This window comes from Abramis brama, assembly GCF_963993115.1.
Source record: "Abramis brama genome assembly, chromosome: 21".
Taxonomy (NCBI): Eukaryota; Metazoa; Chordata; class Actinopteri; order Cypriniformes; family Leuciscidae; genus Abramis; species Abramis brama.
The window spans coordinates 17,723,952-17,743,766 of record NC_139983.1 but is presented as its reverse complement, the minus strand read 5'-3'; the positions used below and the strand labels follow the sequence as shown (position 1 = coordinate 17,743,766).

Here is a 19,815-nt window from a genome sequence, read left to right as displayed (position 1 = left end):
AATGTTTTCCCATGCAAAGTAAAAGGCCAAAGTATGAGACCACACCCTCTGCTCCTAATGACAGCCCACCCTGAGCATGCACCTGGACCCTGGGCCAAAAACAGAAATACTTGCTCATAGGGGTGTGCGATATCACGATTTTTGATTTTCAATGATCTGCTTTTGAAGAAATTTGTATTATTGGTCTACAATGTACATTCTATCAGTTGCAGTTCTGGAGCCTCCGTCCCAATATACTGTCAAATACACACAAGGTTTACATAAACACAATCGATTATGTCTAAAGTGAACGTAAACAGTTGGGAGAAATCCAAATGTGCGTTTGTATATTTGATCCATGCATGAAGTGACAAAGTGACAGCAGGCTAATAAACCTACTGCCGCTTGTCATTAATGTTAAACAAACAACAAAAGACTTAAGAGAAAATCACTTACTGCTTAGTATAAAGTTACACTTAATAACTTTTTTTAATAATAATATTTTTTCAATTTCTTACTTGAATACTACTGTTAAATACACCTACTGTAAAAAATTAATTGTTTTATTTCATTTGTATATAATATTGTATCTGTATTTTTAATAACAAAGATAAAATAATGAAATAAAGATTTTCATCTTCGCCCACCCCTACTTTGGCCTTAATTGTCTGTCATTCTTTTTTGTTACCTTGTAAAACTACATTTGTAAAATGGGAAAATTAGTTTGGCTGTATTGCTTAGTCACTTGCAAAGTAGTAAAACCAAAATGAAAAGATCGGGATTGAATCGTGATTTTCCTGAAAATTGTGATATGATATTTTTGCCATATCGCCCACCCCTTCTTGCTCATACTGATCTGGACTGGTTGGGGAGAGATTGTAAAAAAAAAAAATATATATATATATAAAATATATTAAAAAAGCTCATATTGATGAAATTAAAAATCAACACTAGTTTTTATTTTCTTGCTTCTACATGATTACACCAATAGATTGGGCTGAAAAGAATGTATTGTGACATGTTGCAGGTCAGACTAGAACCTGCCTTACTCATATGAGCACCACAACTCCTTAAGAGTGTGTGCACCACAGCTCCAACAATTAGCAGAATTTCTTTCCTCCATCTGATGTATTTGTTGTTATATTTGGGGCATACTATGCCTGATCTCTGAGTCATAGTTTGTTAAAGACAGACTGTCCAAGAGTGATTCAGGAGTCACATGAACCCCGGTCATGTTGGAAAAAAAGAGTGTCATCTTAAAGTCACTTCTGTGCCCCACTCTGCTTGGCCTGTTCGACCCAAAAGATAGTTATTTCTGTCTCCCTAAAATTAATGTAATTGTTTATAGGCTGTATGAGACTTTTTGGGCCCCTGGAACCATCATAAATCACCATAGTCTGAGGCAAGTAATTGTCCCTCACGGAACAGAGTGAAGATGTCGTCCCCCATCGTGACATCTGCCGAAAAAGCTGCCTTGAATGTGCTAACTATTTTCTTGTAGCCCTGACATTTGGACATGGAAATTTATGAAAGCCATTTAGAATACTCCAGTAAAGGTCACTGTGTACAATTAGATGCACAGGTGTCAAGAGAAAGAGTCCTCATTTCCATGTGATTGTGGGCTTTTGTAGCAAATATCATGCACTTTATTGGTCACAGTGTGTTTTTGTGTGTGTGTGTGTGTGTGTGTGTGTGTGTCTGTCTGTCTGCTGTGCACTCATGCTTGTCAAGAAGACATGCAGCAACCTAGAATCAATAAAAGTTTCCCATGTATCTGTTTAGTAATTGCATGTTTACTATTCAGGGCGTCTCAAATGGTCAAATAAAAATGCAAATTGAAGGTGTACATTTTAATATTAATTATGAGGTGTTATACAACATCCTTTCCAAGCAGTACTGATTCTGTAAAAAGGTTTATTGTGTATATTTTTATGTTTTGTGTTGTTTTTGTCTTCCTCAGCCTACTCTACTGTGTCTGGTGTAAATGGGCCACTGGTTATCTTGGACAATGTCAAAGTAAGACCTATTTCCATGTTTTAACTTGTAAAGTATCTCAAAATATGAGAAGATTTATTCTTTCTTTGCAATGCAAAAAAAAATAGTCCTAGCTTTCATATATAAAAGAAAAAGGAAAGAAGGACATTTTTTCCAACTGAAGTAAAGAAAAGAAAAAATAATAATTTTATAGTTAAACTTTTGAACATTAGATTTTGGATACAATTATTTATTCATTTTTATTGGTCATTTATGTTTAAGTAATTACATTCATTACTTTATTCATTCATTTTATTATTATTATTATTATTATTTGTAATTTATTCCTGTGATGACAAAGCTGAATTTTCAGCATCATTACTCCAGTCTTCAGGGTCACATGATCCTTCAGAAATCAGTATATTGAGATGATTTGCTGCTCAAAGAAAACTTTCTGATTATTATCATTGTAAAAACTACTTTTTTTGTAACAATGTACGTCTTTACTGTCACTTCTGATTAATGAATCATTGTTCAATAAAATATTTTATTTTTATAATATTTTCTTTCCCCCAAAAAACTGAACGAGTTTGAATGGTAGTATGTATTGATCCTCTTCTTCATTTCTTCTTTCTTTGTTGTCCTCCTCTAGTTCCCACGTTATGCAGAGATTGTGCACCTCACCTTACCTGATGGGACCAAGAGGAGCGGGCAAGTTCTGGAGGTCGTTGGCACCAAAGCTGTCGTCCAGGTGCACTGAAATCATGTTTTTTTTTTTTTTAATCTATAACTATTCTCTATAAATATTTGTTAGAGTATTTGTTAGAGTCAGTACTTACAGTATCTCAAGTTAAGTTTAGATCATAACTGAAAAATATTTGCATTTTGTGCCCATCAGGTGTTTGAAGGAACCTCAGGTATTGATGCTAAGAAGACCGCATGTGAATTCACTGGTGACATCTTGCGCACACCTGTGTCTGAGGATATGCTTGGTAAGCATGTGACTAATGTTCATGCAGCCTATGTAATCATTGTATTTATGTGTCAGTAACACTTTATTTTGATGGTCCCTTTTGAGCATACTATTGACTATAAGTAACTTATCAACTACATGTTAACTAACTCTCATTAGAGTGTTAGTAGACTGTGTCTTCTACATAACCAATACAGATGTCATGAAGAACTTGTCATTTTATTTCAGGACGTGTTTTCAACGGGTCCGGTAAACCCATTGACCGGGGTCCTACTGTTCTGGCTGAGGACTATTTGGACATCATGGGTAAGTGGTTTCTTTTTTAGGCTTTATATAACATTTGCAGGAACAAGTGTCTTCTTGAGAGGCGCATAGATGACTGAGCAATACGGTGATCTCATTTACTCTAAATGTTGGGTCTTTTTGGTATCAAACTGATTTTAAAATATAGCTGCACAGCTTTACCAATTTGGCTACCACGTGTTAAATGTTCTTTTTCAGCGTGTGCTCAGTTTGTCTGCAGCTTAGTTGAAAGGCCAGTAATATGTTTATAAATGCCTAAAATTCCTCCTTGTTAATATTTGAATATTTTGAGAGATTGAAAGGGAATTTTTGTGTGCTTTTTAAGCCATTTACTGACCTCATGACCCTGATCTCTGCTAAGCTGAAATGGCAAAGGTGAGCCTTTGAGCTATCAAAGGTATACAATGGGGACTCAAAGCAACGTTTGAATGAGCCAAACGGATAAGAGGGGGCGTAATAAAAGGTTGATCAGGCCTCAAGGTCACACCACTCCAAATGGTGTGTAGAACGCTGATATGCCTTAACGAGAAAACGTTTTTCTAAAATACAAGCCTTGATCATTTGCCATGAGTGGTCAATGTGGATAGTTTTGACTAAAGAAAATCTTTTTCCTTCTTTAGAAATAGAAGTTGTACCTTGTAGACTCCTAAGTACCAGAATTGTTTTCTGCTCATGTGAGATCACTGTTCTCACTTTGATTCCTCTTAGGTCAGCCCATCAACCCTCAGTGTCGTATCTACCCTGAGGAGATGATTCAGACTGGCATCTCTGCTATTGATGGCATGAACAGTATTGCCCGTGGGCAGAAGATCCCCATCTTTAGTGCTGCTGGACTACCACATAATGAGGTGTGTTTAACTCATTACACAACAGAAGTTATTGCTCTGCAGGTTGGCTGTTGTCGTCCAGTATGGACTTTTCTTAGGCTAATATCTAGATTGTGTAAAATTATTAAATTGATAATTGATTGTGTAAAATAATCAAATTATACAATTTAATATCATTCCCTGACACCATTACAATTATTGGATGACTTATTGACAAAATAAATAAATATAGTTTTTTCGTTTTTATATTTTGAGGCGTTTGTTAATATAATATAGGCTAATATAATATAATCAATACTCAAAAACATAAATTGTGTATTATCCATTTTAGAGGCTGGCAGTACACTTTTTTTAAAAATAACTATTACTTCTGTTTATTGGTCAAATGGACATGACTAAGCTTAATGATATTTGGCCTTTTTTGAGATTATTGTCTGACCATTATATTGTTTTACAACTAGCATACATTTCTTTACAATGATAGCATCAAAATCGCTATTTTTAAAACACTAAGGAGGCTCGACACAACATGAAACTGTGCTTGAAGTATCACCAGGGGCTCTACACATGAACTCGAGAATTGACAACATTGTTTGTGTACACAAAGTTTACTAAAAAGAAAGATTTTGTACGACTCACTTTATCAGTTAGTGTTTCCGGTGGCTGGAATTTTGTCAGTCAATCTCCGAATGCAACGTAACATGAGGAGAGTAAAGATGGAAAGCTCAGTTCATTACGTTGCATTCGGAGATCGACTACTTATGACAAGTAGTCAAAATTCCAGCCACTGGAAACACTAACTGATAAAGTGTACTTCAAGCACAGTTTCATGTTGTGTTAGAGCCTTCTTAGTGTTTTAAAAATAGCGTGCCTAACTGTAGTGCCCCTAGCACTCCCATTCAAAAGGCATTTTGACTGAAAACGGAAATACGGTCGATCTTAAAAGTGGCGTTTCCATTCTAATTATGCTTTTACACGAATGTTTGACTCGGGTAGATTTAACAAAAATAGCCTAGGTTACAATTTGGCGAGAGTTACCCTTTAAGCAGGACCTAGATTCACCTTGTTTTTGCATTCATCCAGCCAGATTTTTAACTTTCTTCGAAATGCTCCACAGGAATCTGTCTTTATCCAGAGCTCAATTATGGAACCGATGATACAATACAGACCATGCTGCTTGCCAGTGTGTTTTAATTATTTTAATGAAACCTAGAGGGATTTATTTAAATTCCCTCATTTGAAGTGTTGTGATCAAATTTAGCACTTTATTGTGTAGCACTGAGGCAGCCACAGTTCCATTTTCTGTATTATGCTCGCGAGCGAGACAAGGCTCTGTGATTAACGTTAATTTGAGAGGGATCTGTAATTGATTTCAGCCTGTGGTGTTTCTGTGGAAACAGTGAGGTGGGTCAGGGTTCGTTTCATCACATTCTCCTCTCGTGTGAATGTGGGAAGAACCGGTATGATTTCGAGAGCTCTAGAGTACGCAAACAAAACCAACCACTTAGTAATGATCAATATGTCCAGAACCTGCTCGAGGTCACATGATTTGTTTAGTTCCAAGATAAGTGTAATGTCCTGGCTGAACTAAAATGAGATGAGAACTACAAATGATTCTTGAACTCTAAATTTGTTCCTCAAACTTTCAAAGAACATTGGTATAGGTCACAGTCAATATCTTTGGCACCAGCTTTTTATCACATAAACAATGGAGATGAATACACGCATATGGAATACTTTTTTAGAACCTTTAGTGTGGTTTTACAAGGGCTTTCTAAGCATACAACACCACATAGTTCATAGGTTGCTCGTGCTTTAGTAATTTCTGTCCCAAAGATCATAAATAAGCTTTTGTAGTAGGTTATGCCCACTACTACATATACCGCTATGACTGTAAGTGACTCAGCTGCCAAACTTATCTGCTGTCAGGCTGGAAAATGAACGTTGTAACCCACGACATGAGCTATTAAGAATATATGTAGGCTGCCTTGTATAGAGTGCTGCAGTGCTGACGTAAATTTGTAGTCCAAACCCGGAAGTTAGCATCACACTGGTTCCCTCGACAAAAACCCAATACTATTTTTCCATAGGTTTGTGAATTATCACAAAAAATAAGCTCTGTGTTCAACAAAAGTTTATGATAGCTGCATGTTTTGTCCATCAAGATAATTTTCACAAATGAACACAACTTTTATGAATTTTGAAGCCTAAATACAATCAGCAGAAAAATATAAAAACCTAATCTTAGGCTATGAACGAACTACACCATGGTTGCTCGACTTCAGTGTCACAAGTGGTGTGTTTTATTGTAGAATGAAACGTGAAAATACTTCGATCTTGTGTTCACTGACCACAGAACTTATTTCATTCTTTTAACCAAAATCCTGTTGACTTCGGAACGATGGAACCATAAGTGCTTAATTGCTAACATTTTTCTCGGTTTTGGCCTACAAAAATACATCATCCCTACAGCACTCTATTGAGTAAGAAGGTCAATCATTACTATTTTCTACTATTTTGTATCATAGTCAAGTTCAATAGTCCTTAGACTCTGGTTTAGTTTCATAATTACCGTATAATTAATTTTGTATGATGAAGGTTTTGTGAAGTAGTTTGTTAGTAATTCAAGGTCAAATAATTTCTAAACCTCAGTGCCATCATTTCACCCTCAGTTTAGGTGCTGTTTTGAGATATTGTTTAGAATTATAAAATTACAGCGCCCAACTTTAGTCAAGTGCCTCAAACCTTCAAACACGTGTCATTTGCCGAGTAAATGCTCTGAAGTCTACGGAAGAAAATTAATAATTCTCAAAGCATTGACTATTATTTCTATTATGTGTGCTTTAATTTGTCTGTATATTTTGCAGTGTTTTAAGGACTTTGTGCAAAGGACATGAGGACTTTTTTCCCAGGGCCACCCAAAATTTTGTTATTTATTTATTTATTTATTTTTCCTTAAAGGGATATTTCTCCCAAAAATGAAAATTTCTTTCATTGATTACTCACCCTGAAATTAGAGAGGTGAAATCTGAGAGCTTTCTGTCCCTCCATAGACAGCAATGCAACTGACACTTTGTAAAACTAATCTATATGAATTGAGCAGTTTAGTCCAATAATTTCTGAAGAGACACAATCACTTTATATGATGAACGGATTAAATTCAGGTTTTAAATACTCTTTATGAACTTTTTGACGTGTCAAAGTGTCAGTTGCGTAGCTGTCAATGGAGGGACATAAATCTCTCAGATTTCATCACAAATATCTTTATTTGTGTTCTGAAGATGAACGAAAGTCTTAGGACTTTGGAACGGCACGAGGGTGAGTAATTAGTGACAGAATTTTCATTTTTTGGTGAACTATTCCTTTAATGCTTTTGCTACATGAACAGGACATTTATTTAGTACCGGTAAATGTTGTCTTGTCAGACAGTTATGAATAAATAGTACATAATCATTTTGAAATATTTAGATCAAATATATACCATATGTACAATCTTTATCTAAATGACATAACTTATTTTCATTTAAAATATTTTTTAGGTCCAGTCGCAGATATTTCAAATCTTTATTAGATGTGCCACTTTATTGCACGACATAATCAGTTTTTGGCAAATGAGGCTTTGTGTACATTTTCTTACACAGTTATTATCTTGTGTGAATGTCATTGGGTAGCACTGGCTGGTTCACTCAGCCCTGAGATTTTAACAGCTTCTCTCCAAACCATCAACAAGAAAGTTCCCATTAACACCCTTAAACTCTCTCTCTCTCTCACACACACACACACACACACAAACACACACACACACAGGCAATAGTAATAAACCACAACACTTTGGGGCTTTTCACACTATGCTTAACCCTGCGTTTATGTCATTTTAAACCCTGTATTAAGACAACATTTGACCCTGGGTAAAGAAAGTAGGTTATGAAAACCGGCTCCAGAACAGGGTTAGTCCTGCCCTTGCAGTGCTAACCCTGAATTTAATGGTATACAGTGTGAAACTGCTGTGCTAGAATGTTAAAGTGAGTTGAATTAAAGGAACAGGAATACAGTAGCTTCATGAGTTAACAATTACAAGTGTGAAAAGCCCATCTGAAATGTTCGAGGCCATCTGAGGGAGCGAACCATCAAATACATGCTTCAAGGAAGGAAGAGTTTTGAACTCTGTCATGGCAACAAGATAAAAAGTTAAAGAATAGTATAGGACGATGGTTTTTCCATTATATAGGCTGTGAAGAGAGAATAAAGCTCTAGTGATTGTCAGTTATGAAAATATATGATCAAAAGCCAAGGTTGAATGGTGTGAACTTCCACCAGCCCAAGTGTAAAGTGAGTTTCAGTGTCTCACTAATGAAGGCGCTGTGCTGTGATATAAAGGTTTCTCGTTTCATTAAACAGGAGTCATGGGGTCACGGTCGGCTTTATCCACTCAGAGAAACAGGTGTTCAGGGTCAGAGTTCAGTCAGGGGTCAGGCCGGATTAGACATCCAGGACCATTACATTAAGTGATAAGCGTGAAATTCCTCATGCTTATAGTCTTAATCTCTTTGTTGCAAATGCACACACAAATAGGCATCTGCACCCATATACAGTACATTACATGTGTAACAAAAGTGTCCTTTTTAATTAAATTCCATTTCCATTCATCAAAGAATACTGAGGGAAAAAAATGCATCGTGGTTTCCACACAAATATTAAGCGGCACAACTTTTTTAACATTTATTTTTGGAGTATTTGCTGCTGAAAGTTCAGCTTAGCCATCACAGGAATAAATTACATTTTAAAATATATTAAAATAGTAAACCGTTTGAAATGTAATAATATTTCACATGTTTTTTTGATCAAATAATTGCAGCCTTGGTGAAGATAAGGAAGTTCTTTCAAAAATATAAAAAAATCTTGCGGACCCCAATCTTTTGAACAGTAGTGTTGATTATTTGAACTAATAATAAATTAAAATAATTATAGCTTGTGAATCAACTAGTACAGTAGTTTTATGACATGTACTTGTTGATGAACTGAATGTGCCTAATTTCTGTGTATTTTAACGTTATTGCAAAATTATTTTTAAATTAGGTTCCAAGATAAATCCGATAATGTACAGGGCTAACTAATTTTGGTTCTGTGATTTTTGACTGGTAGATTGCTGCCCAGATCTGTCGTCAGGCTGGTTTGGTTCAGAAATCCAAAGATGTGATGGACTACACTTCAGAAAACTTTGCCATCGTCTTTGCTGCTATGGGGGTGAGTGGTTTTCTTTACGATAGTAAATCCTGCTTTACATCTAGGTCTCTATACATGAGTCAAATTCTTGCATGAATTTCAGGATGTTTGTGTTAATTGATCCTCTCAGTGGACGTAATGTAAAATTGTGTCCGTTTTGTGTGAGTGGGTGAATGTTGGTCCTCATAGGTGACTTAATCCTGCTCTTCAGCACCACCTTAACCTTCTGCCCTCAACTGTCTGCTTCCTCTCCAAACCTTTGTTATTGTCACCTGAGTGGCTGCGGTCTGTCCTCTCAGACTGGTATTACCTGCGTCAGGTGTCAGGTTCACCTGTGTATTCAAGTGTGGAGGGCTTCCATTAACCCATGCTTGAAATGTCACTGACCCAGCCTTGTGTCCTGTGGCCGCTGGGCTCCCGGTGCGGACTCAAGGCTAATGCATTCGCTTTTGACACCTTGTAACTCTATATCTTGATTTTATGTGCTGGGTGGTCAAAATATAAAGGGAAAAAGATTTTCCTTCCTAGCAGGAAGTGTACTTCAAGAGGTCATTTTGAACTAAATAGTGGAGATTTTGTTTTAACAATGAATTAGAAATACCTGACATTGTCTGTTTCTCTAGCCTCTAATGAGACTTTGGGTTTGTTTGGCGTTTCAGATGTGTTTTTTTTTTGTTTGTTTTTTTATTCCAGGTCAACATGGAGACGGCACGCTTCTTCAAGTCAGACTTTGAGGAGAACGGTTCTATGGACAATGTGTGCTTGTTCCTGAACCTGGCCAACGATCCTACGTGAGAATTCATTTAAATGACCTCCATCCTCTTATATAATGCATTTTGTATAATGTATTGACTATTTTAATGTTTTCTACATAGCATTGAACGCATCATCACCCCGCGTCTGGCTTTGACCACAGCGGAGTATCTGGCTTATCAGTGTGAGAAGCACGTGTTGGTCATCCTCACGGACATGAGCTCCTATGCAGAGGCTCTGAGAGAGGTGAGGACCATATCATATTGATATGCTAGAAGCAAGGGCCTTTTACTTTACCAAAAAGAAAAAAGAAAAAAAAAGTTAAAAAAAAAAACTATTTTAAATAAATGCTGTGTACTTTCATCAAAAAATTGACCATCACACCAACTAGGACTTTAATAACATTGCATTCTAAATACATAGACATTAATATGGAGTTGCATCCCCCTTTGAAGTTATAACCGCTTCCACTCATATGGGAAGGCTTTCCACAAGATTTTGTGTTCCTGTGGGAATTTTTGGCATTTGTAAAGTCAGGCACTGTTGAACAAACAGAAGTGTGATTTGTCACTCCACAGAACATGTTTCCACTGCAGTAGCAGTGTGCTTTACACCACTGCATCTGACGCTTGGCATTGTACTTGATGTGAGGCTGGCATGCAGCTGCTCGGCCATGAAAACCCATTCTATGAAGCTCCCGCTGCACAGTTTTTGTGCTGATATTAATGTCAGTGGAAGTTTAGAACTTTTCATCTATGGAATCAGCAGAGCGTTGGTGACCATGCGCCTCAGCACTCGGTAATCTCGCTCTGTGACTTTAAGTGGTCTTCCGTTCCGCTTTGTGGCTGAGTTGCTGCTGTTCCTAAATGCTTCCACTTTCCAATAATGCCACTTACAGTTGACTGTGGAATATCTAACAGGGATGAAATGTCACAAACTGACTTGTTTGTGGCATCTAATCACAGTACCATACTTGAATTCACTGAGCTCTTTAAAACGACCAATTTTTTTCCACAAATGTTTGTACAGTAAATGCAGACCATAGCTAGGTGTTTGATTTTATACTATGAGTTTGATTGAAACACCCGAATTCAATCATTTTGACGTGTGTCACAATACTTGTCCATATAGTGTCTATTAAAATAGAAAACAGTTATTTCAAATTGTAATAATATTTCACAATATTACTGTTCTTGCTGCTTTTTTGATCAAAATAAATGCAGCCTTACTGAGCATAGAAGTTGTCCTTTACATATGTTTTTGAAATAAGATCATTAAAATCCTGTTTTTTTCCTTCTGGTCACATTTAATCTCGCTTGTGGCATCAAATGATTCAGTGCTTCCACCAGCGCCCCTTCAAAAGAAATAAGTATGTGACATCCCAATGAATGCTGCTTTAGTACGCAAAACTGCCCCTATAGACTATAGTGACCTTAACTTAATAAACTGAAGGAATTGTCAGTGTTCCAATAGGTTTATATTGGTAAGTGGACAAGCTATAAGAACGTTTTCTAACCATGTATGTCTTTATTTATTTAATAAATCTTTTGGAGAATTCAGCCTTTTCAACAAACATGGTGGAAGGTCTCTTTTACAGAGACATAATGCACATGTACCTCAAATAAACAGTTCCTGTTGATATGAAAGCTTTCAAGGGACAAGTAGGTTTTTCTATTAGTTGCAAGGGCAGACAAATCTGCAACACATTCTCTGATTTGTGGGGATGCTTTGTGTAGCCATTTAAATTTCATATTCATATCTGATATTGAATATATCAGATATTCAATTTCATGTCTGCTTAAGCATAATTGACCTTGTCATGTAAATTATCCTAAGTCTCTCTGTCTGGTTTTCTTATCATTTTATGATTTCCCAGCCATTATACTGTGCACTTCTTAGACTGGATGCACAGCAAATGCATTTATATCGCATTATATGCATGTATATAACAACCTTACTTAGAGCCTCTCAACTCACATTAGCAATATGAGTTGTTGACTTTGCATGTACAGAGCCATTTCCATCATATCAAATTCCGTGTGAAAACCGCTCAAACATAAATCCGCTATGATGGCTATAAAAGAGCACACTCTCATGTAACAAAAGGACAGTAACCCCCTCTTGACATTTGGAACCGTATTGGAGCAATGGCCAGCGTTACGGTTAGTGTCTTGTTTCCTGTGTGGCTTATGTTGAAGAGCCACTGTGTCCAATCGTAATGAATGGATTTCAGCACCATCTGCCAAAGTGTAAGAATCATGTTTTAAACAAAACTCGATGTAAAACCAAGACATTGGCTTTGTTCCGAATAGCATATTGGCATACAACTATTATTGTTTCTGCTGTAAATTGTGTAAATACACTGTGCAAAGTATGCAAATTTTCTTTATGCATGAAATCCGTCAAGGACCCTACAGTACTACATTTGGCAAAATGTGTAGCATAAACTAGAGGAAGGTCAGCATGTTGAGCACATTGCATTTCAAAATAGTATGCTCTAGAGCACACTATTTCGAAATGCAATGTGCTCAACTTGCTGACCTTCCACTTGCTGTGAGATGAATGAACCAGAAGTAATATCTGACCAATATTTCATAAATGTTTCTTGACTCATGATTGGATCAGACTGGCGAGAGAGAATGTTTTTACAAGGGAGAAAAAAAAATCATTAAATCACGAGTGAATTTTTTAATAAAAAAAAAACAATCAAGGTTGATGTTGCTTTTGATCTGTTTGTCATACTGGAAGGGTAAGAGAAATGGAGTGTGTTGCTTTAGGAATACTGTATTCCATACATTGTGCACTGAATGTATACGGTACAGTTTGGTAAATCTATTTGGTCACTTTATGAGTACAAAAAATATACATATTATGTAGTAGTAGTAAGGTAGTATGCCATTCCGAATATACCAGTGGGGCATTATATAAACTGAAGATTAGTACAAAATAACATTTGTGTATACTTCATTCCACTCTGTTCCTCATCCTCCTGAAGATACTTTTTTTTTTTTTGGCAGCATCTCCTTTCTTCCCCCCTCATGCCAGTGATTAGCGTTTTTCTACCACAAACATGTTTTGATGTCTAAACGTGTCAAAATGCATAATGCTCATTCTTAATAGTTATGCGTGCATGTGAAAGGACCATTCTCTCCTGCCTTTGTGCCTCTGTAACCTTGGGATACATTCAGTCTTATTAAAGCTGCCTGCTTTGGCTTCTGCGGTTGGCTGCCACTTCCAAAGAGCTACGGGAGCATTAACATTTAACTCCCTCTGCCATTCAGCCTGGTAAAGGTGAGGCTCAGAACAGTGTCTACACTCGTTTTAACCTTGGGAGAAGATCTGAGTGTATTTTCTGCTTATAAAAGTGCCTGTGTGTAGATGCACCAAGTAGAAAACAGATTAACCTCATTTGACTGACTTGAAATGGCTGTCATTGATCTCTTGTTGTGGAATAGATGCTACTCTTTTGTTTTTTTGTAGCTCCGTTGTTATAAGATGCTTCTATGGAACTTCACAATAGACAATGGGAACTTTTACACACACATCACACACAGAACCTTTTGTCATGATGTTAAACACCAATTTTATCCTGATGTGTTGCGGGTTGTAGGTGTCTGCTGCTCGTGAAGAGGTGCCGGGTCGTCGTGGTTTCCCAGGTTACATGTACACTGATCTTGCTACAATCTATGAGCGTGCTGGAAGAGTGGAGGGCAGAAATGGATCAATCACCCAGATCCCCATTCTAACCATGCCTAATGATGGTACAAGCACATACACATTTCTAAATATTTAGCTTTCCAAATTAGACCATAGACCTATTTTATATAACATTATTAATATACTAATGTACTATAATATGCTATAAAGTTCAGTGTGAATCTCATCCTATATTTGAGCTATGAAACTATGCAATTTGTTTAGAAGTGTGCTATTACTTTTCTATGAAATCAAACTTAGAATTCAGCCTGATGGAAAAAGTGTGTGTGTGTTTGTGTGTGTGTGTGTGTGTGTGGGTATGTATGTGGGTACGTACGTGGGTATGTATGTGGGTGGGTACGTACGTGGGTATGTAGATATACACAGACATGCACACACATATGTGTGTATATATATATATATATATATATATGTATGTATGTATATGTAATAATATACAACATGTTATAATATTCAACATGTTATGTAAACAAACCTTTATGTTAATGCTATTAATCGATTTGACAGCACTAATATTTAATTATTTAGTTATTTTAGGTCTTTATTTTGTATTCTGGCCGGACACAGCAACTGCGCCCAGTAACTAGCACTCTTGATGGCTTTGGTTACTATAGAAACATCCTTGTGAAGGACCCATGTGTGTTTCTGAATGGGTGTTCCCCATTACAGCAGCACCAGGAAACCTCCATCTTGTTTCGCTTTCTTTGGCCTTTTATTTCGGGCATCACAACATCACAATATTAATACACCACTTAATATCTTCAGATGCTGCAAATGAAATGAACAACTAATAAATCTCATAATTTATGGCTAGAATGAGCAAATGACTGAATAATAAAAATGAAAATTTCTCCCCGTTTCACACAGATATCACCCATCCGATCCCTGATTTGACTGGATACATCACAGAGGGACAGGTGTATGTAGACAGACAACTGCATAACAGACAGGTGAGAAGTTTTGCCAGTCATAACAAACAGCTGAAAAGCTTTGTGATTAGAAAATAAGATGAAAGGGGTACATAATCCACTTCAGAATCTGCAAAAGTACAGAAGGACCCATTAATATTTCATGCACATTCATTTATTGGAACTAATATTTAATACTTCACCTTTTAAATCTTCTATAACTTTTTTTGTTCAAAATTGACAATTTATATAATAAGCAAGTACATCATGAATCCATTTTCCAAACCTTGTTTTTGTCATATCCTGAATCTCTATGGTACACACATAAGAAGTGTTTATATTCAGACTGTTTTAGACTGGTTCGGGTCGTACCACTGCGGAGTAGCCAAGTACGTGCGTGACTCGTCATAGACATAAACAGAGAGAAGTACCTCCGGCTACAATGTTCTTCCGCAAGACGCATGCAGTTCTGTTAATTAGAGCGCCAAAAGTTACAGACTGCAGCTTTAATTTAGTTTTTAGTTTTTTTAGTTATTTCACTTGGTATTTCAATTATTTATTTTGGCATATATGTATTTATTTAGATATTTTGGTTGGTTGGTTAGTTGGTTGATTTATTTTCAATGTTTCCAAATAAGGATGTCCCCTAATGTTCCTTATGCAAGATTTAGGTCACTTCTGAGGACTATTAATCTCCAAACTATACATTCTATGTACATTCACACATTCTTGCACACTTGATTCCCAGATGAATATGAACGTATAATTCTTCAAAACTGTACTCTTTGGTGTTCTTTTTTTCCCTACTTAAAGATCTATCCTCCCATCAATGTACTGCCATCTCTCTCTCGATTGATGAAATCCGCTATCGGAGAGGGCATGACCCGCAAAGATCACGCTGATGTCTCTAACCAGCTGGTAAAGAAGTTGAATGTTCTTCCAACAGAATTCCATTTAATGTGATTTTTTTTTCTTCAGGCTAATTCTTGCTCTGTTTTTATGTCAATCCCTTAGTATGCATGTTATGCCATTGGTAAAGATGTTCAGGCCATGAAGGCTGTGGTGGGTGAGGAAGCTTTGACCTCAGATGACCTGCTGTACCTGGAGTTCTTGCAGAAGTTCGAAAAGAATTTCATTGCTCAAGGTACAAACCCCTAGTGTGCGGTTCTCAATAATGCATAGGCACATTCACTCTAGATAGGTCTGAAATAAGCAGGAATGTTTTTTTCATGTATGCACTAGAAAGGAAACTTTGGGAAGACCCAATTATTTCAGTCTTTCTCTGATAAATAGAAGAAAAAAAAGTGTTTTTTTTAAAGCAGAGTTCACCACACTAGAGCAGTTTTATAGACTTTTTATTTTTATTTTTTTTATTCCAAGGTTCTGCAGACTCACGAGTGTACACTATTATGCCATTTTACATTCTACATTGGAAACTACTAGACAGTATTTCAGCCACTGCTCTTGCTCTGATGCACTTTTACCTCAGTGAATGTCTTTCTCAATGCTGCTGCTCTATAGTGTGGCACAATGTGCAATGTCCTCTGTCTCCATCAAATTAAAACGAAGTATGCGCATCTTTCATATTGATCGCAGCCCTATTTTTGGAATGAAATCTCTCGGCTTCTTTTGTGTCTGTCACACAATCACTGTGTCATTGGTAGAAAAGGACATTGTCTAAGTTCTTCAGACACAGAGACACATCTCAGTTATTTCTTCTATTTACAGTGAACCAAACATGCATTTACTCCTTTTCCCATCGGTTTTGTAGAACAATATAAATAAATAAATAAATAAATACATTTTCTGTTTAACTGAAATTCACCATTATGTGTCATTCAGTGGTTTTGATAGGATATTTCTTTCAAACACTGTGAAGCCAAATAGAAGGCTATAAAGTCGAAAGGTAAAGAAAGGTATTTCTTTAAGACATTCCTTTGCATTCGCTTTTTTCTTTTTCTTTTTTCTTTGCTTCAAAGCTTAAACATTGAAGCTTCTGATTGTAATTCCTTTATTTGATCATTTTTATATATCTATACAGCGGGGGAAATAAGTATTGAACACGTCATCATTTTTCTCAGTAAATATATTTCCAAAGGTGCTATTGACATGAAATTTTCACCAGATGTTGGTAACAACCCAAGTAAGCCATACATACAAAGAAACATACAATACAATACATACAATACAATACATACATACAAGAAGAATACAATCCAGCCCCCTGTCAGTGGAAATTAATAACAGCTGGTTCAGTCCCAAATGATGGCCTACAAAAAGGTCTCATTGCCAAGGTGTCACACAAGACACATCTCATGATGGGTAAAAGCAAAAAGCTGTCTCAAGACCTTCGCAACCTAATTGTTGCAAAACATAATGATGACATTGGTTATAGGCGCCATTCTAAGCTTCTGAATGGTCCAGTGAGCACTTTTGGGGCCATAATACGGAAGTGGAAAGACAATAATTTCACCATAAATTTGCCTCGACCAGTGCTCCTCGCAAGATTTCTGATAGAGGAGTGAAAAGAATAATCAGAAGAGTTGTCCAAGAGCCAACACCAAGTATTATGGCATCCAAACAGTTAAATTTTGCTCTCATGTGACCACACTATATTCTCCCAGTCTTTTCCAAATGTTGTGCAGCAAACTTTAAACGAGCTTCAACATGCTTTTTTTTCAGTAATGGAGTCTTGCGTGGTGAGCGCGCATGCAGGCCATGGCGGTGGAGTGCATTACTTACTGTTTTCTTTGAGACAACAGTACCTGCTATCTGCAGGTCTTTTTGAAGCTCTCCACAAGTGGTCCTTGGCTCTTGGACAACTCTTCTGATTATTCTTTTCACTCCTCTATCAGAAATCTTGCGAGGAGCACTGGTCGAGGCAAATTTATAGTGAAATTATTGTCTTTCCACTTCCGTATTATGGCCCCAAAAGTGCTCACTGGACCATTCAGAAGCTTAGAATGGCGCCTTTAACCAATGCCATCATTATGTTTTGCAACAATTAGGTGGCGAAGGTCTTGAGACAGCTCTTTGATTTTACCCATCATGAGATGTGTCTTGTGTGACACCTTGGCAATGAGACCTTTTTGTAGGCCATCATTTGGGACTGAACCAGCTGTTATTAATTTCCACTGACAGGGGGCTGGATTGCTTTTTAATTACTGTAAGTTTTCAGCAGTTGTTTTGGCTTTCCATGCCTTTTTGCGCCTCCCTTTCTTCATGTGTTCAATACTTTTTCCCTGTGTCATTTCACATTATTACACATAACTTAATTTCTGAACTTATTTTTGTTTGTTTCTTTGTATGTATGGCTTACTTGGGTTGTTACCAACATCTGGTGAAAATTTCATGTCAATAGCACCTTTGGAAATATATTTACTGAGAAAAATTATGACGTGTTCAATACTTATTTCCCCCGCTGTATCTATTCTATGTGCAGTATCACTCAAACGTTTGGGAAGGTTTTTTTTTAATAACTGTTACTATGATGCAAAGCTGAATTTTTTTAGCAGCCATTACTCCAGTCTTCAGTGTCACATGATCCTTCTGAAATCATTCTAATATGCTAATTTGGTGCAGAAACAGAAACATTTCTTATTATTATCAATGTTGAAAGCAGTTGTGCTGCTTTATAGTTTTGTGGAAACCATAAAACATTTTTTTTCAGGATACTTTGCTGAATAGAAAGCTAAAAAAAATAAAAGTACAAGTATTCAAAAGGAGAATTAAAGTATAAATTTTCTTTATATATATATATATATATATATGATGCATTATGGAAGCTTGTGTGTTATGTCATGTGACTTAGATGAGGTTATGAGATATGTGTCCATTTCTCTAGGTCCGTATGACAACAGAACTGTATTCGAGACGCTGGATATTGGTTGGCAGTTGCTCCGAATCTTCCCCAAAGAAATGCTGAAGAGAATTCCTCAGAGCACACTGGCCGAGTTCTACCCGAGAGAGTCCGCCGCCCGCCACTGATCCTCCTAAGACCACTACACCTTCTGGAGGTCTGGGCTAAAGGTCACCATGACCCGTCTCCCACAAAAAAAAAATCTCATCCCTTGTGTCCACCTTTAGCCTGACAAGTGATATTTAGGATTACAGGGCATAACTCTGGGATAATACACATTTATCATGCATAAAATTGTTGTCATCTCATGTGTTATGACCCCCAGAGATTATTCCAGTGTCCCCCATTGTTGTGTTATACATGTTTGTGTGTCCTGTATCATGTGGATAGGATGTGTAATTGTGCTGGAGATGCATACTGTCCTGTAGTTCAATTCTTTTCTTTTTGTTCAAGTTATTTCACTGTCTGCAGCCTAAAGAGAATATTAAAAAGATATGCGCTCAAAGGGAAATATTCAGGGCTCACTTGCACATTTGTGTGCTCGCTCACATCCTCCATTCATCACTATAACAAGCGTAAAAATAATGTTTCCAAACATTCCAATGTAAGTAATGAGAATATTTGATTTACAAATTAATTTATGCCCTTTTTCCCTTGGAAATATTTGCTTTTATTTATATTAATATCCAAAAAACAAATTTAAATGAATACTTGCACACCAAACATAGTTTCTGTTATGCTGATAGACAGGTAATTATAGGTGTTGAATGATCATATAGTGTGCGCCTGTCACTGACAGCTATTAGAGGAGGATGGAGGATGTTTACAGCATCTGTGCTTTGAAATATGTTCTGCAATGTAAGACTGATTAAACATTCCCGTCTTCTTACTCTGTAAGTGTAAATGTGTTTTACCTGTTTTGTTTGCTGTTTAAACCTGTCAAACCTCTCAGATGAATTAAATTATATTATTATTGTGATTGGCTGACTGCTTCATTTCTTTTTTTTGTCATAATAACAGTAACGTTAATTTGTGTGTGGCGGGCCTGTCTACCAAGATAACAGTTTTCTCGTCAATATATAGTACTTTCAGTCACTTCAGGCAATTCTTTGCCCCAAGGATTGATTTTACTAAAAGTAAAACGTTATGTTTAAGGTCAGATTACAATTTGTGCTGCTATTGTCTGTTTTTTTTGTTTTGTTTTTTTTAAGCAAATCACTGGTCACTTAGGTGTGGTGGTCTCATTTTCACCTTTATTAGAGGGCCCCTTATAAAATTGTTGTGTGTTAAATGTTAGTG

At 36.6% G+C, this 19,815-nt stretch overlaps 1 protein-coding gene across 1 annotated transcript in view; it reads left to right on the top strand.

The window, feature by feature from the left end:
- atp6v1ba (ATPase, H+ transporting, lysosomal, V1 subunit B, member a) overlaps window positions 1-19,495 on the top strand; it is a 30,855-nt gene extending 11,360 nt beyond the window's left edge. The window contains exons 2-14 of the mRNA XM_084096382.1: window positions 1,940-1,995; window positions 2,606-2,704; window positions 2,852-2,945; window positions 3,155-3,232; window positions 3,938-4,077; window positions 9,199-9,300; window positions 9,973-10,070; window positions 10,155-10,278; window positions 13,643-13,793; window positions 14,617-14,699; window positions 15,471-15,575; window positions 15,672-15,801; window positions 18,502-19,495. Of these exons, the coding sequence (XP_083952508.1) occupies window positions 1,940-1,995; window positions 2,606-2,704; window positions 2,852-2,945; window positions 3,155-3,232; window positions 3,938-4,077; window positions 9,199-9,300; window positions 9,973-10,070; window positions 10,155-10,278; window positions 13,643-13,793; window positions 14,617-14,699; window positions 15,471-15,575; window positions 15,672-15,801; window positions 18,502-18,644 (1,403 nt within the window). The 3' untranslated portion in view covers window positions 18,645-19,495. The remainder of the gene's footprint in view (window positions 1-1,939; window positions 1,996-2,605; window positions 2,705-2,851; window positions 2,946-3,154; window positions 3,233-3,937; window positions 4,078-9,198; window positions 9,301-9,972; window positions 10,071-10,154; window positions 10,279-13,642; window positions 13,794-14,616; window positions 14,700-15,470; window positions 15,576-15,671; window positions 15,802-18,501) is intronic.
- The last annotated feature ends 320 nt before the right edge of the window (window positions 19,496-19,815 follow it).